Source organism: Drosophila virilis, chromosome 2, assembly GCF_030788295.1.
Source record: "Drosophila virilis strain 15010-1051.87 chromosome 2, Dvir_AGI_RSII-ME, whole genome shotgun sequence".
Taxonomy (NCBI): Eukaryota; Metazoa; Arthropoda; class Insecta; order Diptera; family Drosophilidae; genus Drosophila; species Drosophila virilis.
This window is the reverse complement of record NC_091544.1, coordinates 17,201,869-17,224,657: the sequence shown is the minus strand read 5'-3', so window position 1 is coordinate 17,224,657 and position 22,789 is coordinate 17,201,869. Positions and strand designations below refer to the sequence as shown.

Here is a 22,789-nt window from a genome sequence, read left to right as displayed (position 1 = left end):
TAAGCATAAAGCTTTAATAATCGACTCCACATACTGATAAATTTATTTGAAGCTCGAAATGGAAGTGGGAATTGTACAAACCTATAAGAGTTACGCCTTGTCAGAAAATATGTTCTTCTCATTAGAAATATAGATCCAGCTAAAAGAAATCAAAGAAATTTACTTTACATTCTTAAAGAAAATATTTAAGATGTGGTAAATATATTCTCAGAGTTGACATATGCACACTATGGAGACTATCCAAAAACTAGTAAATATCACTTAAATAAAGCATATACATGTAATAATACATATATAGATATATAATGTAAATAAATATATTTTTTCGTATATTTCTATATTGTATACATACCAATATATATAAATGATTTATTTAATATGTATTAATTGGAGAATAATTTAATATTAAAAGCTACCTTTATACGACATACGACAAATAAAACTGGCTGTAGGAAAAAAACGTTGTATTTTTTTGTAGCGTAAATAAAATAATAATAACTTGTCAACCCATCATATGGACGCATGGGATTATTAAGCAGTCCGTTTTTAGAATGTGCACACACAGTTCAAGGGCACATTTACAGTAAACCTAAATATACCTTACCTACAGCACATCCTTTCGCCCACAGTTCCCTGCAGATATTATTTCAATTCCATTTTATAATCTTTCGCATAAGCAACTGCAATTTGATCGAAAAAACCAAGTACCTGTACGTGGGTTACTTTTGAGACGTTTTCGTAGCTGTAAAGGAAATCGCAAATCCTTTCTAAATAATATACCCTTTGCCACGGCACTTGCTGTCGCTGCCTCTGTCCCTGTCCCTGCCACAGCAGCTCTGTGCCCTGTACAGCTTGACAATCTCTTCGGCTGCCTGCCGTGGTGACTGCGCTAATTTCGAACATGATACGCAGAAGGCCACAGGTAAGCACCTTACGGTTACCGCTATGCAGATATAATCAAATCGGCTATCAGTGAAAACTCTGCGACTGCCTATAAATACCTTGCTCAGCCCAGAAACAGTATCATTCGACATCCGCTCTTGCTTCTGTAAAGAACTCAACCAAATCAAAAAAGCAACAACATGGCATTCAAGGTGAGTACCCCTGGACAATGGATACACTTATGTGTGCTTATGGATTATCTCGCCGCATTCCAGTTTGTTTTCGCACTCGCTTTCGTCGCCGTGGCCAGCGCTGGCTATGTGCCCGAGGCCTATCACGCAGCTGCTCCAGTTGCCACTTACGGTGCCCCCGTGGCTGTGGCCCAGAAGGTGGTGGTCAAGTCCAACGAGGAGTACGATCCCCATCCCCAGTACCGTTTCTCGTACGGAGTCGATGACAAGCTGACCGGAGACTCCAAAGGTCAGGTGGAGGAGCGCGATGGTGATGTCGTCCGTGGCGAGTACTCGCTGGTGGATGCCGATGGCTACAAGCGCACTGTTCAGTACACCGCCGATCCCGTTCACGGCTTTAACGCTGTGGTCAACCGTGAACCTCTGGTCAAGACAGTTGCCGCTGCCCCTGTTGCCCACTATGCCGCTCCCGCTGTCGCCCACTATGCCGCCCCAGCTGTTGTCAAGACGGTCGCTCCAGTTGCCCACTATGCTGCTCCAGCTCCAGTGGCTCACTATGCCGCCCCAGCTGTTGTCAAGACTGTTGCTCCAGCTTACTCCACCTATGCCGCCCCAGCGCAGGTGGCCCACTATGCTGCCCCAGCTCAGGTGGCCCACTATGCTGCACCAGCTCAGGTGGCCCACTATGCTGCACCAGCTCAGGTAGCCCACTATGCCGCCCCCGCAGCCCACTACGCCACCTACTCCGCACCAGCCGTCGCCTACCACCACTAAAATGTTGAATTCTTGTTTTTATTCGTATATAGAATCGTTGTTCATATTACAGTACATTTATTTATTGACCTCGACAATAAAATTAATGCATACATGAAAAATAATTGAATCTCTCTGTTTCCATTCATCGGTAAGCAAGCAAAGGTGCCAGCTATAAGTACTTACAGGATATACCATTCCGGATTCGCATTGGATTTCAAAATAGCATTAACCGATTACGCCCACCTTCATATGTGGTTAGCTTTCAGCAAAAAGTGTTGCCAACTAAATTTGGTGCGACATTGAAATTCGTAAGTCAGGTAAGGTTTTCAATTACGGCCCCATTTGTTACACTAACCAACAATCACCATGAAAATTAAGTAATCCCATCAACAAACAATGTATCAATACTTATAGCCGTGACTGTGGCTATCTCCGTGTTTTGAGTAGCCACAAGGGGAATTCATCTGAAAGATACATATTGATATATACCATTCTTCGATCGTGATTCCGGTTCATGTTTTAAGTTTCATTTATATTTAGCAAATCTTTGCCGGCTTCGGCATTTCCCATTCCGTTCCAAACATGACTCGCTCTATTTTACTGGAACTGGCTTGCCACTGGCCAGACGCACGTCACACCCGGCCACAGAGATCAAAAGTTCTATTACCGTTTTTTATTCGCGTTTGAATAATTGTTGAGTAATGGGATTGAACCTTTCTCGTACTTAAATCGGATTTTTAATTTAATTATTTTTTGATTATCAGTAAACAGGGCGGGGATCACTCAATCCAAATGAATTGAAATTGAAATTGAAAGTCCGTGAGGTCAATGAATTCTTGCTAGAACTGAAAAAGTTAACTTGAACTTGAGTTATATCTCTATACACAAATCGATTTCTCCTGACAAACTGACTAGCAAAGTCAAAGTAAAGTCCAAACCGATGTATGCAGTTTCTTCACTATCTGATCGGTTCTCACTTATTTTCAAATATCATATAGTTTCCCTGGGCGGCAAATGTCGATAAAACTAATGCATGGATTTAAGAAATGACCCTAAATGAAATTTTTTCAATTTAAATAGCGACCTATATATCTTTCTAAAAAATGACCTTAAATGAAATTCTATCTATTTGAATAGCGACCTATTTAGTATTACATCACTTTGCAAAGAGTTGAGTCACATTATGATTTATATGTGTACATGTGTGTGTGTATATTTGTGAGGGCTTGTTGTGGCATGATTGAGCACTTATGCCACAAATCGATAGTAACAAAATACATATGAAGTGAAGAAAAAGCTTCAACCTAAAAGCTCAGGTTTACATGTCTGACAACAAGTCGAGAGTTTTGGACATGGGCCCGGTGCTCGTAGTATTTGTGTGTAGCCACTTTTTTTCAATATTTTTGTAGCTTTTTAGGTCATTCCAGTGAGCCAACTGGACAGCTAGTGAGTGGGCAGGGTGTGTGTGTATGTGTGTGTCAAGTGCAATGCTGGCATCGATCAAGTTGTCTTTATTGGGTTACTTACATGACTCGACGCGGCCGCAACCCGACCCCGATCCCGGTTGCTATCGAAGCCAAGTTGCTCGCCTGAGTCTTTTGTTAGCTGCATGTGTTTTTGTTTGCCGGCTATTTCGTACCGCCGTTGGTCTTCCATTCATAACAATGGCAACGGTACGAGAGCGAGTTGGCCAAATGGGTGTGACTCGTGGGTGCAAATCGGCAATGGATCGAGCGGCGAACCGTTTGGTAACTGAAGAAAAAAAACCATACAAAGAGAGACATGCAAATGAATTAAAATTCAAATTATTTGTGTAAAACTTACGAAAAAGTGAAAGAAAGGCCAGAAACAATGGAGATTGAAGCTCTGGCCCTGGTGGCCACCATCAAATTTCGTCTATAAATACAAATGCAATTGGTGTTCAATTATTATTCACAACACGGACTTCGGCAGAAGGAGTACACAGCTCAGTCTTAGTCTTAAAACCTCATTATCCAAGCAAAATGGCTTTCAAGGTGAGTCCAATAATCCCAGGTGTAAGAAACATGGTGATCATTTTCTCGTTTTTGCAGTTCGTAGCACTGGTCTCCCTCATCGCGGCCGTATCCGCTGGCCTTATTCCTGTGGAACACCACGAGCAGCCACAGCTTTATCACGCTGCGGTGCCGCAACAGCAGCATGTGATCTACCAGAAGCCACACGACATTCACGCACACGCCCACGCCCATGAGGTCTATCCCGATGATCCTCATCCCAAGTACAACTTTGCCTATGATGTGCAGGATGCCGTGTCTGGTGACTCCAAGAGCCAGGTGGAGTCCCGTGACGGTGATGTGGTGCAGGGCGAGTACTCCTTGGACGATGCCGATGGCTTCCGTCGCACCGTGAAGTACACCGCTGACTCCGTTAATGGATTTAATGCAGTCGTCCATCGCGAGCCACTGTCGCACACACACCACAAACTGGTGGCTGCTGCTCAACCTGCGCCCGTACAGTATCACCATGCCGCTCCCGCCTACGCTGCACCCACCTATGCCGCTCACGCACAACCCACATACAATGTTCACCACGAGCACGAGCCCCAGCAACACCAGCACCAGGAGCACTATGCCACCTACGAGACTTCTGCTCCAGCTACTCATGATGCCCACGACTATTATCATCACTAGAGCTACGACTTGCGCCGACGAAAGTATTATTGCATCTTCCATTCCACGTTTCCATTTCTAAAACATATCTAGATCCATAGGCTCTGTTAAATAGTTCTATTGTAAATATTTTAATAAATTTATTAATGCATTAAAATTGTTGGCAAAAAATGATTCATTATCGAAGGATATCATATATTTGAGATATGATATGATATATGCGGTATAAAATCCCAAACGAAGCTGAGGAAGAGGAGGTCTTTGAGCTTTAATAGCAATTGCGGCAAGTAGTAGCTAACACATAGGAGCGCTAGGCTTCAAAGTACCCTGAAACGAAATTAAAATACACCAAGCCTAAATTAAATATTTTGTACTTCTTTCTTTCTTTTGATCATTATAGTTAGCATTAAATATATGAACATAACACCTATAATATTTTTTTAAGTATGGCAAGAATCGAGAAACTATTGTTATCAATATATTTTATAAAACACTTTTAAATTAATTTATAAGTGGCCCTCCTGATATAGATTTAAAGTAGCATTTGTGAATAGCTGGCAGCTTACCGAACAGCTGATTGACAAATTTCGTAAAAGTAAACAAAGGCACAAAAGCCCAAAGCACGAAAAGAAAGTGTGAAAAGTCTAAGCCTCACATTAATTATAGTCTGCTTGCACAATACGTAGTTTTTATATTTATTATATTTTCGCTGCAATGTGAACATTTTCAGCTACATTTCTATCTCCCTGCTTTCAACTCCTTTTTATGCAATAAATAAAAAATTATTAGCACTTTAACAATGTGAATAAGCACTAAATGTCGCCGCGTATTTTCCTTGTAGAAAACGTTCACACAAGCAAAGGAATCACACTACTATGCTTTCACAACGTTTTAAGATATAAAATAAATTAACTATAGTTAAGTATATATATTGAAAAACATAAGCAACTTAAATGGATTTTATAAATATTAATAACTACAAAAGTAAGGTTAGAGGTTAAGGACTACAATTTAGACAGCTGAAGCCAAGTACTTTTCGAAATATAATTGTTTTGATTATTCTCCAATTAGATGAAAGATATAACTCAGTGAAATACTTTCACTATATGTACTATCAATTGTGCAATGTTAAAAAGATCCGAATTCCATTAAATTGGCAAAAGAATATTTGTTTCTTTGCCCACAAGGCATTAAACATGATCAGCCGCATTAACAGTCAACAATCAGAGCATACACTTATGTATGAATGCGATGTGTAATTTATATAGTTTAGCTCTCTATATAGCTCTATATGTATTTATTTTCGCATTTGAGCTAACCGGTTTGGCATGCCAAAAGTATCCGATAGCAACAATGGCAGTTTTTTTGCAATTGTAATGTCGCGCACACAAATTGAATGTCAAGTAGCCGCGGGCAGATTTTGGCTGCGTACTTGATGGTTGTGTAGATCGGAGTCCGGAACCTCGACGGTACATGCGTCCATGAGCATGAGCAATGGTATGTCCAATTGCCAGACAAGACCTAATTTGCTCCACATTCTTCACACAAATGCGTTCGCCCTGCACTCAATACTCGGCCCGGCCCGGCTCGGCTCGGCTCGACCTTTCGCTCCTCTTTGTTTCCAACGGAGCTTGTGTGTAATTTGCTTAACAATAATGAGCAGCCGCAGCAAACGCACAACCTCGGGCATGCACCTGCCCATGTCCAAATGCCGTTTGCTCTATAAAAACCGCAGACTGCTCAATTTCTAATCATACTGCAGACTTCGCTTCATTCGATAGCACACGCTTTCAGTCACACACCAAGCTCTTCAAAATGGCATTCAAGGTATGCGTATCTGGAGTACCCTTTGACGAACAACAGCAGTTTATGTAATACCCATTCCTCTCTAGTTCATCGCACTCTTCGCTCTGATCGCCGCCGCCAGCGCCGGTCTCCTGCCCGCCGCACAGGTCTACCATGCTGCGCCCGCTGTGGCCCACTACGCCGCACCCGCTGCCGTTGTCAAGACAATTGCGCCCGTTGCCCAGCACGTGATTACCAAGGCGGCCGAGGAATACGATCCACATCCTCAGTACAAGTACGCCTACGATGTGCAGGACTCCCTCTCCGGTGACTCCAAGAGCCAGGTGGAGGAGCGCGATGGTGATGTGGTCCGTGGCGAATACTCGCTGGTGGATGCCGATGGCTACAAGCGCACCGTCCAGTACACCGCCGATCCCATTAACGGCTTCAACGCTGTGGTCAACCGTGAACCCCTCGTCAAGGCCGTTGCCGCTGCCCCCGTTGCCCACTATGCTGCCCCCACTGTGGCTCACTATGCTGCTCCAGCTGTGGTGAAGACAGTGGCTCCAGTTGCCCACTACGCTGCCGCGCCCGCTGCCCACTATGCCACATATGCCGCCCCATCTGTTGTGAAGACCGTCGCCCCGGCTTACTCGACCTATGCCGCCCCAGCCGTCCATGTGGCTCATCATTACTAAATGCCATTTTGTTATATGTGTTGACTGAAACTGATTGCAATTAACTTGCCAAGTTTAAATAAATTACAATAATTCGTTTACCTTTACATTAACATTTGGTCTTACTCTTCTTATCCTTCTGCTTAATTTTGGAAGAAATTGAGTCTCTTAGATGGACCTAAACAGGATCTCAAAAATGAGTATAATTTTGCATCATCCTTATTTTGGAATATTCGTACAGAGAAATTGGAAAAGTAAGAAACGATATTTTTGATGATACGATTTCTCAGATAATAGTGACATTTGCAACTGTGACACGTAAATGACTTTTTTTAGAGATTCAGATAGAATATATATCATATATAATTAGTAAATAAATTGCATTGACTAAAACAGTTGTATCTAGTAGTATTAACTTATTGTGACTTCTGCGTACAATATTATTATACGGATTTCATTCCCGACCTGACAATAAAAAAATTTGGAGCTTATTAAATTCACTTTGCCTAACTTTTAAATTTGTGGGCCTTTCAATTTTCTCACACACTTTAATTAGCTCAAATTTAATTAAGTTCAAATCCATTATACTAGTGATCGAATAGGATATATCCTAAGCCCAGCGCCAAGCTTCGTTACAAACATTATAGTTTGCCTTAATACATACGCAGTATACCTAGCGTTTTGCGCTTCTTCTTCCCTTTACCTTATAAGATTAACAATGCTTTTTTAAATAGCTTTCGTGCTTATAATCCGATCAACCAACGATTACATTAAAATACATTAAATATGGCAAACAACTAAACGTGTGCATAAACTAAATATCTAATAATTTTCGAGTTAGAATGAAAAATCTGTATATATAAAATTGATATTTATATATATAAGAAAATGGAAACAGATATCCAAAACAAATGACAAACTGTGTCGACATATGGCATACAAAGATATACATATTGAATTTTTCCGTCTCTAGCTTTAGCTCCGAAATCGGTTAGACGGACGGATATGGCTGGAACTCATCTCAGTACATTGATCAAGAACATATACTTATAATCGGCGATAACTTACATTTCTGTCTTTTACATAAATTCTCAGAAAACAATTATACCCTCTTGCCATTTTGAATGGGTTGAGGGTATAACATCAGTAATAAAACTATCTTACCGAGTCTGACTTGTGTCTGGACAGTGGCAAACCAGTTCCTGTAATATAGAGCGAGTCATGTTTGGAACGGAATGGGAAATGCCGAAGCTGACAAAAAGCCGTCAAATCTCAATTGACTCTAATAGCAAAATCTCATCCGGAATCATGTTGAGCACTGCATGCAACCAAAACAGTTTTAATACAGCTTAAAAAAAAATACATCAATCAGATATGTTGTCTAAGTTAAAGATTGAAATCAAAGAATACAGGCACTACTAAAAGAGTTCATTTTCATGGTGATTGCTTGGGGAGTGTAGCAAATGGAGCCGTAATTGAAAACCTTACTTCACTATGGAATTTCAATGTCGCACCATATTTAATTGACAACAGCTGCGACCAAAAGCAATTCAGTTGGGCGTGTGGGCATAATCGGCTAATGTTACTTGGATCGCGATTCCAGAAAGGCATGGCATGCTTTAAATTAAGAGTCTTTTTTCTTCAAATTAATTAATAATATAATTTCTTCCATATTTAACTATAACAAATCAACTAGAGGAACAACAATATTAATGATGGTAGGCAACAGCTGGGGCGGCATATGTGGCGTAGTGGGCAGCTGGGGCTGCATAGTGAGCCACAGCGGGAGCAGCATAGTGGGCAACGGGGGCGGTGGCAACGGTCTTCACGATGGGAGCAACGGCAACGGCCTTGACGAGGGGTTCACGGTTGACCACAGCGTTGAAGCCGTTAATGGGATCGGCGGTGTACTGGACGGTGCGCTTGTAGCCATCGGCATCCACCAGCGAGTATTCGCCACGGACCACATCACCATCGCGCTCCTCCACCTGGCTCTTGGAGTCACCGGAGAGGGAGTCCTGCACATCGTAGGCGTACTTGTACTGAGGATGTGGATCGTATTCCTCGGCCGCCTTGGTAATAACGTGCTGGGCAACGGGCGCAATTGTCTTGACAACGGCAGCGGGTGCGGCGTAGTGGGCCACAGCGGGCGCAGCATGGTAGACCTGTGCGGCGGGCAGGAGACCGGCGCTGGCGGCGGCGATCAGAGCGAAGAGTGCGATGAACTAGATAAAGAAAAGCCCGAATTTATATTCCGCAATACCCTGCAAAAAATGTCTTGCAGACATACCTTGAATGCCATTGCGTTTGTGTTATGTGGAGCTGCTGTTGAGGGCTGAGAGCAATTTGAACTGTGATTGCTGCTGCTGCTTGCTGTTAGCTTATATAGAGCGATCCACCTGCCGAATCGGGGTCTGGCTCTTCGTCGCCGAAGTCGCGTAATAAGTGCAATTCATTTATGCTAAATATGTGTGGAAAATGTAACATTAAAAGCGAGTGTGAGTACATTGTCTACTAAAACACATACATAGGAACGAGTTGTACGTATTATATGTTTTGTGTTTCGTCATCTAAATACATTTCATTTACTGGGGGTGGACGAAAACTGGTTTTTTGCTCCACAACGATGAAATAGTTAATCCTTCACAAAAATGTTGACACATGCGCAATGCATGGCTAATTGTCATAATTAAAATATTTAAAACAATTATTTCAATTTAATTAATATGAACATTTTTTTTTAATGGGTAAACATATTTATAGATTTAATTAGGCAATCATAATTTTAATAATATAATGTTTAAAATTTTGAAAACCTATGTTGACATACCGCAATTTATAAGTAGCTCATTTAACCATTTTTATTCAAGAAGATTTTTTACTGCTTCCAAATTTCAAATGTAATGTAATGTAATGAACATATAATTTGTTCGTGAACTGAGCGTTACTTTGGAATAAGAATAATTATTTTACGACTCAGGTAATTAACTCATCAGTTTCATTACATTCAGCATTGACGAAAATTGTGTCAACTACTAACTTGACGTCTGCAAACCCATTTAAACAACTTGGCATGCAACCTGCTTGATAGCAGCATAACAATTAAACGTCTCTAAAGGAAGCACCCAGTTGACCTCCCCTGAGATTAAGAAATACAAATTTTTTAATTAAGGTAGTATCTATCTCTTAATGTAAGAACCGAAATATCCATCTGTTAATGTAATATTTTAAAATGTAATCATTGCCTCCTTTATGGGCGATATAATAAGAATTCGCAGTTAAAACTTCCACTCTATTTTCTAAGAAACACATTTATATTATATAAAATATGAAAATAATTTATTTTACTAAGTTATTTGGCAGACATATATTCAAAAATATATTTAATCCAATACTTAATTGTAAGTCATTGGGCATATTTTTCGAAATCAAAAATTGTTTTTGATTATTCGCACACCATCAATTTAAAATGGAATTTTCTTTGTGCAATAACTGTAAACTGTAAGAGGCATAGTTAAGGAGCCAGAGCATAAATAAGTAATATGCACTATGGGTTTTTAATTAAAGATACCCATTGAAACGACTGGCCCAGCTGGAGAACCGAAGAACGTACGTGACATTTATACGTGACTAGCTTTTGGCAGCGTCCACCCGCAAATGCACTTTCAATATCAGCGCGGGGCTGCGAAGCGCCAAAAATGAATTCCAATTAGGTGTCATCAATGTCAGCGAGTTGACTATATAACCTTATGGCCGCAGCTTGGTCAGACATTCAGTGTTCAGCTTCTGCTTCAGACAGCACCGAGTTATCCTCCAATCAAATCCCAACGAAATGGCTTACAAGGTACAAGCAGCGGCTTTCAGGCACATGGATTACACTAGGATACTAATCCATTCTTCAACATTCCCCAGGTCGCATTCGCACTTGCTATGCTCACCGTGGCCCAGGCGGCCGTGCTGAGAACTGTGGCACCCGTTGCCGTAGCACCCGCACCCGTTCTGGCCAAGACCGTTGAACTGGAGGAGGTTGATCCGCATCCCCAGTACTCGTACAGCTACGATGTGCAGGACACCCTCTCCGGAGACTCCAAGGGTCATGTGGAGGAGCGTGATGGCGATGTGGTCCGCGGCGAGTACTCCCTGATCGATGCCGATGGCTTTAAGCGCACCGTCACCTACACCGCCGATTCCATCAATGGCTTCAATGCCGTTGTGCGCCGTGAACCTATCGTCGCCGTTGCTGAGCCCGTGGTTAATGCTGCGCCGGTTGCTGTATCCGCACCGCTTGTCCGCTCTGCTCCAGTTGCCGTCTCCGCACCCCTCGTGCGCTCTGCGCCAGTTGCTGTATCCGCGCCCCTCGTTCGCTCTGCTCCCCTCGCGGTTGTGAGAACCGCTGCCATTGCTGCTCCTCTACGATACACCGCGCCCGCCTATGCCGTTAGGAACTTGTAACTTGACCTGATTTAAATAGTGCTCCTGGTTATGACTATAAAACTATATGTGATTCTTTTTTAAAAATGTTGTTTTTCTTGAACAAAAAGATTGTAGTCGCGTTTCTTGGTAGGAGTTTTTTGAATGTCCAGATTCTTTCAAATTTGAGAAAACCTAAAAACTCTTAAATGTTCTTGATTGCAAACCCAGCCTGTGAGAGTTTTTTTTAATGCATGAAAAGGATTTTAGGGACTGCATTTTTAAAACTTCACCCCCAACCTACAACTATTAAACATTTTAATATTTTGTTGAAGAGTTGAAGAGAATTGATATGCTTTTTTTGATTATTGATGATTACAATAGTCCCAGTTAAAATAATTAAAAATAACATATGCCATCCAGTTGGCAAATAAAGTGTTAATAATACTTATATGTATATGCATTTAATTCGATATCGCCCTCAAGGCGAAATTGTGAAAGCGCCAAAGACACGAATTGCCCGCGGTCAAACAGCAGCAATTGGAGAGGGTGTGGTTGTGCGTTTGTCTGTTCGTGTGGTTGTGTATTGAACACCACTTACCTATGACACTAATCTGCGCACATTTACATGTCGCAGTTGTTGCATAAATAAATACTATATGAATTTCGGTGCGTAATTACTTCGCTCGCAGTCGATAAATCAGCAAAAATAAATACGAGTGACAAAAATATATTGTGCAAAAGCAAAAAAAAATAATAATAATATATAAACATTATTTCAATTTGGCGAGTAACAGTTGGAGTATAAAACCAGGTGGTATGCAGTCTGCAAATCATTCCCCAGCTTCTCTGCTTTCGTATCACTGTTCGGATATTCGCCAAGCCCTCAAGCTTACTCGCCATGGCCTTCCAGGTAAGCCTTGTCTTTTATTGCGTAAATTGCCGGGTCCTTGATTTGTATATCTATTACCTTGCAGTTCTTTGCCATCCTCGCGCTCGTTGCCGCCGTCAGCGCCGGCGTACTGCCTGTCCAACAGGTGTATCATGCTGCGCCCGCCCCAGCTGTCGCCTATGCCCATGCCCCAGTGGCTGTGGCCCATGCACAGCCAGTGCTGGCCAAGCACGATGATGAGTACGATCCCCATCCTCAGTACAAGTATGCCTACGATGTGCAGGATGCCCTCTCCGGTGACTCCAAGAGCCAGGTTGAGGAGCGCGATGGTGATGTGGTCCGTGGCGAGTACTCGCTGGTGGATGCCGATGGCTACAAGCGTACCGTCCAGTACACTTCGGATCCAGAGAATGGCTTCAATGCTGTGGTCAACCGTGTGCCCATCGATCACGTGAAGACCGTGGTCAAGACCGTCGCTGCCCCTGCTCCTATTGCTGTCGCTACCGCACCCCAGCACGTTGCCTACCACCAGCACCACTAAGTGGATCCTCCTCAGCCATTCCATTTACTTAAAAGCCATTTTTATGTCCTTAACTTGAATAAATTGTTGAATATTTCTAAGCATATACAAATGAAGATTTTGAATACGTTAACAGGGAGATAATAGGATAATTCAGAAAGTAAGGAAAAAAAAAACAACCTGATGAACTGAATAAACAGAAGACTAAAGCATACTTATAAGTTGACGAAGGAATCTGAAAGGATGTAATAAATATAATGCTACAATTGTGTTCAAGAAAAAAATCAATCCTTTTAGAAGCCCATCATTGAATCGAAACACGTCTCAAATGATTTTTCATAGTTATGAATTTGAGCGCGAAACGTCACCCACCAAATCTTTGACCCCCATTTCCACCATGGAGGGATGGATTTTCTAAACACCCCTCAAGAGAATTCGGCAAAGATATTTTAAATTGACTTTGAGTCCGATCGGATGATAAGAAAAAAAGTTGCATGCAAACGTTCTTATTGATTTTTCCACACTTGCGGGTGGAATTTCCCGAAACCTAGCCTTAACGTGCATCTTCATCACATAAGGTAACTACAGTGAAAATTTCAGCTGCCCAAGACAAAGAGTTTTATATATAGATATTGTAGCACAGACCAGCTAATTATGGAGACTGCTCATAGTGTCTGACGACTCTGAGATACCAAGGACAAATTCATTCATAATTTAGATACTCTCCACAAGAAAAATTATTATAACAGAATGAATTCAAATAACTTATGCAATACAGCCAGATCCTCATCTGTGTTCGAATAATCCCCTATAGAGTTACAAAATCAAAATCACGTACACAACACCAAATTACATCTCAATTAAGGCAACAGAAAGATCTCACAGAAGCACCACCTTGATACGACTGGCACACAATATATACTTTAAATCAATTTTCGACAGCCTCTGACGCAGATTGCACGCTTCCAACTCATTATGGGGAATGGAACAGCCCCACATTTACCATCTGCCTGGTACCGTTTACATTTACACCAATCACCGCAAATCGATGCAGACGTATTGAATATATCACGGGATGTCCATGTGTCCATATGTAACGCACATGCAATTGCCTTACTCAAAAATTCAATACATTGGGCCTCGCAAACAAGTTAAGGTCAGAGATTTGGTTTGTTTTGGGCCTTTCGCCAAGTGCAACGCGAAATGTGTTGGAAAATGATTTACGTGGCTTTATTGTCTTAAATCGCTGCCATTGTCTTATCATCCAGATAGCGACGCACGGATATGGACAGGTCGCAGCTCTTGTACTTTCCCTTAACATCTGTTCCACGCACATCCACAACACGCCCAAAAGTGCCAAGGCAATGACAGTTGGCCACTGCCGCCTCTTTGTCCTCCAATTGCTGCTGGCGACAAGTGACCAGCGACTTTGAGTGTTAAGGTCAAAGTCAGGTTTTATGGTTAATTACCACGTGTACAGCGCTTGGAGTTGTGTAGCTGTCCGGATGACATGTTCGTGTCTTGCGCCCGTTCCCATGCCTGGCGCAAAGTACAAATACATTCAGCAGTAACAGTAACAGTGGCTAAGAAAAGACAACGCACTACGTGCCAGACCGATTGCAATTACACCAACAAACCATTGATCCAAACGAGCTGGCGCTGGCTACTCGACCTACTGTCCGTGTACCTGGCCCATAAAACCACAAGGCGATTACAAAAATGTGCGTAAAAACCAGCACTGCGTACAAATCTTAAGCGTGTTTGCACTGCCAAACAAAAATTCAACAAATTAATTCTACATTCAATATAAAATACTTTGAAAAATCGCAAGTATGTTTAGTTGATTATACATGTATTTTTTTAACATGTTTTAAGAATGACTAAACTCACAAATTATATACCAGGACATTCAGACGAGAAAAAAATACATATTACATAAATAAATTAAGTTATATGTACACATGTTTTCAACATTATTAAGCAACTTTAAAAAATTTTTGGTTTTACATAAAATATAAAAAAAAATTCATATATAAAATATACTTCTTAACACTTTAGTAAGTGTTATTTATTCACATTATTATACGAATTCTGGACCTGAAACTCTTTATTTTTGGAATAACTCAAAAATATACATAGTTATTTCGATATTTATTCTGTATGCGAGGGACAGCAAATTAATAATAACTTCATCTATTGCGCTTATATTAAATCGATTTCTTATCGCTTATGTAATCGATTAACAGTTTTCTGGCCATTTTCAGCTAGTTCCTTTCGCGACTTAATCAGATTTGAAATATATTTGGACCAAAGATGTTTAACTAAGCCTGAGATTTTATTTTCCGAATTCAAAAATAGTTGAAAATACTTTGAAACATATATAGTGCAAAATTTTAAAATCGTTAAAATTTAATATGTTTTCTCATATTTTCGTCCTTTCTTTTATATTGATTAAAATGAAAAAGAAATCATTATTAATGATACTCCAGCCAAAAGCCGTTGATCAACACAAAAGCCACATCATTTGCCAGTCTGAACATAATTTTGGAGTCTTGACTTTACAAATTTGTTCGCATGCCGCATTCTCGGCCAACTTTAAATGAATTTTTGGGCATCTCACGTAGCGGCAGCCGTGAATCATATGAATGTTTACATTTACGCGATTTCGTTTTGCTTTTGGCGGCTTTTTTTGTAGCTTTTGCTTTTGGCTAGTTCTTCCCTCTGGTCTTAATAGCTCTTTAAAGTGGTTCGGTGCCGGGCACGACCTTGAAATTTTTGGCCACTGGAGAGGGAAAGTAAAATAAGTTTGTGCATGTAATGTTTTTTAATTTCTTTGGGAATTTTTTGTGATTACTTTTAGCTTTAAGGTAACATATGCAACTCTTACTGTAAATTAAGTGGCTTACAGCTCTTCGATAATATATCCTATGGGTAAGTCGACTAAACCAAAGAACATATTTTATAGAAGAATTATGGGTTTGCTTCAAAGTACACTCAAAAGTGCAGTATTCAAACTCAACTCTTTCCAAAAAAATCTTACTTTAGGTTGCTGTGAAAATCCAAATATCTATGCGAAAGATTTTAATATCAAACAACGAGCTTGTTCTATGACATCACATTCTTTATTCAATAACAACTAACGGCAATTATCAGGTCGGGCAGCACCTATCTGGTCATCTAATAGGCGTACGAGATAAGAGGCGAAGCGAACTGCGTCTTGACGAAGGCTGGGCCAGCGGCGACTAGAGGAGCGGCGGCCTTCACAATTGGTGCCGGGGCAGCTGCATAGGCAAAGGGAGCGGCGTGCACAACTGGTGCTGGGGCAGCAACGACGGGAGCGGCACGCACAACTGGCGCTGGGGCAGCCACAACGGGAGCAGCGGCCACAGCGGCGACCAAAGGTTCACGGCGGACCACAGCATTAAACCCGTTGATGGAATCGGCCGTGTAGTCCACAATGCGACGGTAGCCATCGGCGTCATTCAGCGAGTACTGGCCCTGGACTAAATCACCATCACGGGTCTCCACCTGGGTCTTCGAATCGCCGGAGATCGCATCTTTGACGTCATATCCGTAGGTGTATTGGGGATGAGGATCGTATTCCTCCACCTGCGCAACGGCGGCCAGGGGTGCAGCAACAGGAACGACACCGGCGCTGGCCACGGCGATGCAGGCGGCGAAGAGAATGGTGAACTGCAAGTAGACGAAACACACACACACACACGTTTTAGATTCACTTTGCACTTGATGGGCCACGTGTAAGGATACCAGCTGTTAATCCTTTAGAGTGCATATTCATTTTTTTGTCGGGGTAGGGCGTTTGGCTTACTTTGAATGCCATTGTTTTGAGGTTTGCTTGGGTTGCTCTAGATACCGTAATTGGATGTGAACTGATTTGAACAGTGTCCAACTGGGGCTTTTATACCGCGCTCGAGGCGATGTGCCCGAATTCGTAACCAAATGCGTGCACTTGCGTCACAAAACGCTGGCGACAATACCAAAATACAAAACAACCAATACTAAAATGCCAGACGAGCAAGACTAGAAGCCATGTGGTAGGTGGTGGAGCTGCTGGGGGAAGTGATGGAGGTGGCGGCTGTAGCAGGCGGGCGGTGCAGGCAATTGGCCAGCCGATCGGCCCAAGCACATTATTAACCAAGGCTAAGCGCGCAAGTGACAAAAGCAACAGCAGCAATGACGATGATAACAACAACAACAACAACAACAAGCATTAAGGCATAATGCCTTCTTGATTGAATTGGACGCACTCGAGCCGAATTAATATTGGCCTCAGATACTCAGAAGTCGCATACTCAAACGTTGTGCACTGCGAGCCACTAAATCGATGCGATCGTTCATTTGTTTTCGCTTTCGAAAACCACACATACCAAACACACACACGCACACCCATTATGTGTAATATCGTATGCAGCGCATGCGCAAATGCATAACAACGGTTTTTCAAATCGACTGTGCCCGTGCACTTGCATGCACACACACACACACACACACACACACACACACACACACACACACACACACACACGCACACCCTTGTATCTTTACCTGCCCACACCCCCCCCCCCCCCCCCACCCCCCTTTCCAGACTAACGCGACCTTAAACATTGTTTAGGCGCTGGCGCTCCATTTGAACTCTAATTGGATTTCACATACTTGCTTTTGTTGTCGCCACCTTCCAAACTTCCGATGCGGACTCTGTACATAAAATGTAGAAACCCCAATCTTGGACATGCATACGATTTTTTAGTTAGCCGAATAAAGGCCCATATTTATGTACTTTAAGCTCATTAGAGTTCTTATTTCGATTTCACTTTTAACAAAATTTATAGGAAGCATAAATACTGCCCGTCTACGCCTTAACATGATTATTTCTATTAAGAGGTAAGAGGTAAAAAAAAAAAACAAATATATCTCTAAATTTTCCGCTCCTTGAACAGCATATTATGTTTTAAAAAACACTGATAACATTTATATAAAAATGTAATAAATTAATGATAAAATGAAGAACAAATATGGAATGTTTAATTCGCGTGTGTAAAAAATAGGGGGAAGTAAAGGTAATGAATCAAACAGTTAAAACGAAAAAGTCAGTTTCCTTTCAGAATGTCAAGAAAAAATATTTAATAATATAATTTATCAAATATAATAAAAGAATATACTCTATAATAAGAGTATAGGTTGGACCAAATTATATTTTTGATAATTTTGGTAGCTTTGGGCTTTACTTTTATTGATGTATATAAGTCTATAAAATAGTGAAGGTTGCTATCTTAACCATTTCTCTCGTAACTCCATTTAAAATGCTATAAGCAATTGTCATTCTCATTCCACACACAAACATAACTGATATATAGAGAGAAAGACTCTAAGCAATCAGAGAGAGAAAGAAAGAAAAGATTCCAAAGACAAGTGATGGCCATAAAAGGTTTCCTTGAAGAACAAACAACAATTAAGCGTGCTCTAGTCAGGAGTGTCCGACTGGAAGATACCCTCAACTAAAATATAACAAAATCATTCTGCGTATTATTCAAATTTGAAACATATATGAAAACCAGTGTCAACAGGCGTAATGCAAGTTAATGTTTGCGACTATACAATTCAATTCCTTTAAAATCGAGTTTATTTAAAAAGGCATTAAAATAAAATGTATGACATCAGACTTAGTTTCTCTCCCACTATCTAGTGCTGGAACACATATGAAATGGTTTGAGGATGGGCAACATGTATCGGCGATTTCAACAGGCCTGGCACGTGGTGAGACACAATGGTGGGTGCGGGGGCTGCGTGAACAACATGTGCCACGGGCGCATGGTGTATCAATGTGGGTGCGACATAGCTTCTAACCACCACTGGCTGGACTGGCTGCAGTTTGGGCATTGGCACAGCCACTTTCAGTTGCTTGGCGACTGGTGCCGCGGCATTCAGAGGCTCACGTCGCACCACAGCGCTGAAGCCACGCTTTGCATCTGCCGTGTAGTCCACAATGCGCCGATAGCCATCCGCATCGTTCAGTGAATATTGGCCCTGCACTAAGTCGCCGTCCCGTGTTTCCTGCTGTGACTTGACATCGCCGCTCACCGCATCCTGTACATCATAACCGAAGGAGTAGCGAGGATGTGCATCGAAGGTGTCTTCGCTGTTGGCCGCTTTGCGAGGCAACAGGGCTGCGCTGGCCAGAGCGAAAAACGCGGCAAACAACAAAATCTATCAAGAAATTATGTTCAATGTTTGTGCAGTTTTACTATAGAATCAACAATCTGTGCTCTTACCTTCGTAAACATAGCAGACATTTGAGTAGAGTATATTTTCAACGTTTTGTCCTGTCGACTGCTAAACTGACACAATAGCTCTTCAGATCGCCAGAGCCTTTATATAGTGCACTGGACGCAGGTTAATGGTACACTAACCCAATGCCACAATTAAGCGTCCCAGTTACCAGTCGCCCGCCAGTATGCTGTTAAGCATGACAAGGTCATGATGATACCTGTGCACACCAGACTTCCAGACGTGCGCCTAATTGGAGACGATCTCAACAAGTTTATCAGCCATCGACAGGTTTCTGGCGTAGTCTGGTCGTGTAATTGACTTTTGCATCGCAGCTTTGTGAAAAGGTGCTTCTGCCACGCCGCATAATAATTGCAATAACAGAAAAGCACTTGTGGATATTTATGACATTATTATACTAAGCTGAATAGCTTTTGAATCGATAATGGTCTATACTTTAACTACTTAATTATGCTTATCACTTTTATTTTCTCTTTAAATGATTCTCAATTCAAAAAATAGTAAACTCTTCCCTTTGAACTTTAACATTATGCATCTGTATAATCTCGTGAAACCTTCACCGATAATTCTAAAATGTTCAACATTTTGTCTAAATTTCAATTACTGCATTTAATTTAAAAATCTTTACATTGCAAATATCTAAAGCCCAGCTCGTGATAAATCAATTTTTACGCTCCGCCTAAGAGTATGCTTTATAACTTTTGTGCTTTTATTGAATCCGAAAGATGGCGAGAAATATATATTTAAAGCTTAAAATACAAGATGAGTTGAGAAAAATATATATTTGTTTATTCTCATCAAGAGGGTAATAAAAGAAATATCATATATGCAGTTATTGGAAGCGCCTTGCACGGAAAACAGAATATTTACATTTTCTTAAAATTAAGATGTTCATTTTCAAACCCTCTCAGAGGTATTATATTTTTGTCGTGATATTTGTAACGCATAGCAGGAGACAATTCCCACCGAATAAAGTATATATATAATTAAGTTTTACACGTTAGGTTACTATAAAAAAATATATTTCAATTTATTATTTTCACTTAACGGCTACTTTTGTTGAGTACATTCAGATTTGCTTCCCGAATATGAACTGATTTATCTAACTGTTGCGGTCGCTTAGCAAACTTCGCTTTGAGAGAGTTTGAGTCAAAATTGAGTGAAGTTTGAGCTGCGTCAGCAATTATGCGTGGGATAGTACTCTGATGGGAACATTGACAGTGGCGTGATATTTAGGGTGAATTGTTTATGTCTACCAAAGGGGGACAGTTTGATCTTGACCAATGTCGATGTTATCACCAGGCTCTTTGTTTACAATATTAGAAATGTTTATAATTGTGCTTATGCTTATGTGCTAAGTTATGTTAAAGGGTGGGTGCGACTATGGATATGTCACTCCCCCAACCATTAGAAAAGTGCCTGTCCTCAGGTGTTTAAGTTTGGATATGGTGTAACATTTTCTTCTTTTACAATTGGTATATCTCCTATTATTGTAGGTGTTTCTTCTACTTTGGGTTTTTTATATTTTATAATTAATTTCTTAGGTATGCTTTTGAACTTATATGTCAAATACAGTGTTAAACTTATTAATATGATTACAAATATGGTTATTGTAATTATCTGGAATACATTGTTAAATTTTGTATGTGCATTTATAATTTGTTTCGTTTGTACAAACGAAAGTGGTTCTAATTTTATAACATCATTGCTTACGTAAATGCTTTGAGTATAATCTAACATATTGTTTGAAATTGAAATTTCATTAATTTGCAGTGAACAATTAAAGATTTTTATTATATTGTTTCCTTCTATTGTTATTTCGTTATTTATACAATTATGATTTAATATAGTTTTTGGTAAATTCCAAGTTAAAATTATATTTGGTTCTATGTAGTTGATTTGAAAATTTTGCAAAATTTTAGTATAACTACATTCTGATGTTATTTGGTTTAAAATTCCTGTTAAACATTCATTAGTAATTAATTTTTTTGTTTCTCTGCTATAAACTTTTTTATCTTGGGTAAAATATTTTTCATGAGCTATTTCTGTCAAAATATTATTATTTTCATCCGGGTATGGAATTATTTCGAATACCGGGCTTTTTATTATTTCTCGAGGAATATGGGATATTATCAGTATTTCGTTTGTATCTGATTTAAACCAAGTGGAAGTTTTTGTATTCAACAATTTCTCAGAATTAACATGCAACAAATAGTCATGTTTTAGTAATTTTGGGTTAAAAATTCCTAATCTTGTGAGCTGCATTCCCATCTCAATGTCTTCTATATATTCTGTAAAGTGTTGTAAGTTAAATATAAGGATATCTAATTTCTTTCCTTTTTGTTTCTCTTGATCTAGTTCGTTCATGATTTCTATTCCTTTGTTTATAGCTTCTATTATGTAGTTTAATTCGTTAACCTGGACGCTGTTTTCTGCTAAGTTGCTTATTTTTTGTTCAATTTCTGCTTTGTCTTCTTGATCTAATGTTCCAAATAAGTATTTATATGCTGTTCCTACTATGTTAACTAAACCTCTTTTGCTGCGTTTGGCTATTTTTAAGCCGTTTATTTCTCTGTTTAATTTTTCTACTAGGTATTCGATTTGTATAAGGTTATTGAATTCTTTACTTTGTTCAATTAAATTGTTAAAAGTTTCTTCGGTTTTAGTTATATTAACCGTTAAACAGTGGAATTCGTAATCTGTCGGAATGTCTATGGTTCCTGTTTTAAATATGAGATATCCGTTATGGGCTTTGATAGGATTAATTTCAATACTCTGTGCATTTATATGGTTTACAGTTATTGATAGTAATATTATAATAATTAATTTAAGCTGGTGCTTGTATGTTTTGATCGCTGTCTGTTGTTGACCTGTAATTGTTATATTTGCTTTGATTAGTCTTCTTTTTCTTTTTGAATTTGGTTTTGTAATGTGTTATTTTCCTGCCTCTGTTAGTTTCCTCAAAATGTTTGTCGTCGATTTGTCTTAGTTCTCCTGTTTTCTTGAACGGGGTTGTCGTCTTTGATTTAACTAACGGTGAGTGTTTGTATCTAGTGTCAATTTCATAATTTGTTCGTTTTTTGTTGAGGTTATTTATTAGTTTTTCTTTATTAGCTTGAGTGTCATACTCTGGTGTACCTGCATATATGAATATGTCCGCTGGTGTTCTGTTAGTCGTTTTGTGCTTTGTTTTATGATTGTACGTGTAGAGTATAGTTTCAAATTTTGTAAGTTTATTTTCGACGTCTGAGTCGCTGTTAATGATTCTTAGTTTTTCGTTAACTGTCTTATGAAATCGTTCTACGTCGGATATACCATTTTTACTAGTGGTTATATTAATATTTACTGCTTCTGATTTTAGCCATAATTGTAAAGCTGTACACATAAAAGCTGAGTCTTTGTCTGCCTTTATTTCGATGGGCTTACCCATTTGGTTGAACACTTGTAATATAGCTCGTTTGGTTTCTAGCCAGTCTTTACTTTTTATATCTAATAATGATGCAAATTTTGAATAGATATCAATGCAAGATAAAAATTGTTTATCTCCTACTATGTAAAAATCCATTACATATTTTTCTCGGATATTAGCGATTTCTGGAGTTATTTCGAAAGTTAATTTTGTATCTCTGTGTTCTGTTTTTGCGATGTTGCAAATCTCACATTCATTTATTAGATTTTGAATTAAATTTTGATAATCTGGGAAATAGTGGGTTTCTTTGAAC

General features: G+C 40.0%; 8 protein-coding genes across 9 annotated transcripts; 5 read left to right on the top strand and 3 right to left on the bottom strand.

The window, feature by feature from the left end:
- Positions 1-949: 949 nt before the first annotated feature.
- Ccp84Ab lies at positions 950-1,951 on the top strand. Of its 2 annotated transcripts, XM_070207398.1 has the most exons (3): positions 950-1,094; positions 1,158-1,721; positions 1,776-1,951. In XM_070207398.1, the coding sequence occupies exons 1-3, from the start codon at positions 1,083-1,085 to the stop codon at positions 1,845-1,847; spliced, it is 648 nt and encodes a 215-aa protein (XP_070063499.1). In that variant the 5' UTR covers positions 950-1,082; the 3' UTR covers positions 1,848-1,951. The 2 variants fall into 2 exon arrangements, with proteins under 2 accessions (XP_070063499.1, XP_002053523.1); XM_002053487.4 differs by having other exon boundaries at positions 1,158-1,951.
- Positions 1,952-3,775: 1,824 nt separating this feature from the next.
- Positions 3,776-4,622, top strand: Ccp84Ac. The gene is made up of 2 exons (XM_002053488.2): positions 3,776-3,844; positions 3,902-4,622. Exons 1-2 carry the CDS (start codon positions 3,833-3,835, stop codon positions 4,496-4,498), a joined length of 609 nt encoding a protein of 202 aa, XP_002053524.1. The 5' UTR covers positions 3,776-3,832; the 3' UTR covers positions 4,499-4,622.
- A 1,602-nt stretch (positions 4,623-6,224) lies between these two features.
- LOC6631286 (larval cuticle protein A2B) lies at positions 6,225-7,048 on the top strand. The gene is made up of 2 exons (XM_002053489.2): positions 6,225-6,304; positions 6,370-7,048. Exons 1-2 carry the CDS (start codon positions 6,293-6,295, stop codon positions 6,958-6,960), a joined length of 603 nt encoding a protein of 200 aa, XP_002053525.1. The 5' UTR covers positions 6,225-6,292; the 3' UTR covers positions 6,961-7,048.
- Positions 7,049-8,581: 1,533 nt separating this feature from the next.
- Ccp84Ad lies at positions 8,582-9,358 on the bottom strand. The gene is made up of 2 exons (XM_002053490.2): positions 9,230-9,358; positions 8,582-9,164 (listed from the first exon to the last, which is right to left on the bottom strand). The coding sequence occupies exons 1-2, from the start codon at positions 9,239-9,241 to the stop codon at positions 8,649-8,651; spliced, it is 528 nt and encodes a 175-aa protein (XP_002053526.1). The 5' UTR covers positions 9,242-9,358; the 3' UTR covers positions 8,582-8,648.
- Positions 9,359-10,693: 1,335 nt separating this feature from the next.
- Ccp84Ae lies at positions 10,694-11,457 on the top strand. The gene is made up of 2 exons (XM_002053491.3): positions 10,694-10,783; positions 10,852-11,457. Exons 1-2 carry the CDS (start codon positions 10,772-10,774, stop codon positions 11,389-11,391), a joined length of 552 nt encoding a protein of 183 aa, XP_002053527.1. The 5' UTR covers positions 10,694-10,771; the 3' UTR covers positions 11,392-11,457.
- A 678-nt stretch (positions 11,458-12,135) lies between these two features.
- Ccp84Af lies at positions 12,136-12,879 on the top strand. Its single transcript, XM_002053492.4, has 2 exons — positions 12,136-12,262; positions 12,327-12,879. The coding sequence occupies exons 1-2, from the start codon at positions 12,251-12,253 to the stop codon at positions 12,780-12,782; spliced, it is 468 nt and encodes a 155-aa protein (XP_002053528.3). The 5' UTR covers positions 12,136-12,250; the 3' UTR covers positions 12,783-12,879.
- Positions 12,880-15,864: 2,985 nt separating this feature from the next.
- Ccp84Ag lies at positions 15,865-16,687 on the bottom strand. The gene is made up of 2 exons (XM_002053493.4): positions 16,591-16,687; positions 15,865-16,454 (listed from the first exon to the last, which is right to left on the bottom strand). Exons 1-2 carry the CDS (start codon positions 16,600-16,602, stop codon positions 15,939-15,941), a joined length of 528 nt encoding a protein of 175 aa, XP_002053529.1. The 5' UTR covers positions 16,603-16,687; the 3' UTR covers positions 15,865-15,938.
- A 1,697-nt stretch (positions 16,688-18,384) lies between these two features.
- Positions 18,385-19,208, bottom strand: Edg84A (Ecdysone-dependent gene 84A). The gene is made up of 2 exons (XM_002053494.3): positions 19,052-19,208; positions 18,385-18,986 (listed from the first exon to the last, which is right to left on the bottom strand). Exons 1-2 carry the CDS (start codon positions 19,070-19,072, stop codon positions 18,462-18,464), a joined length of 546 nt encoding a protein of 181 aa, XP_002053530.1. The 5' UTR covers positions 19,073-19,208; the 3' UTR covers positions 18,385-18,461.
- Positions 19,209-22,789: the final 3,581 nt, after the last annotated feature.

Bases quoted from the DNA above. Each gene is read 5' to 3' on its own strand.
- Edg84A (XM_002053494.3), bottom strand. From the start codon at position 19,072: ATGTCTGCTATGTTTACGAAG. The intron at 18,987-19,051 runs GTAAGAGCACAG...ATTTCTTGATAG, and splicing joins TGTCTGCTATGTTTACGAAG to ATTTTGTTGTTTGCCGCGTT.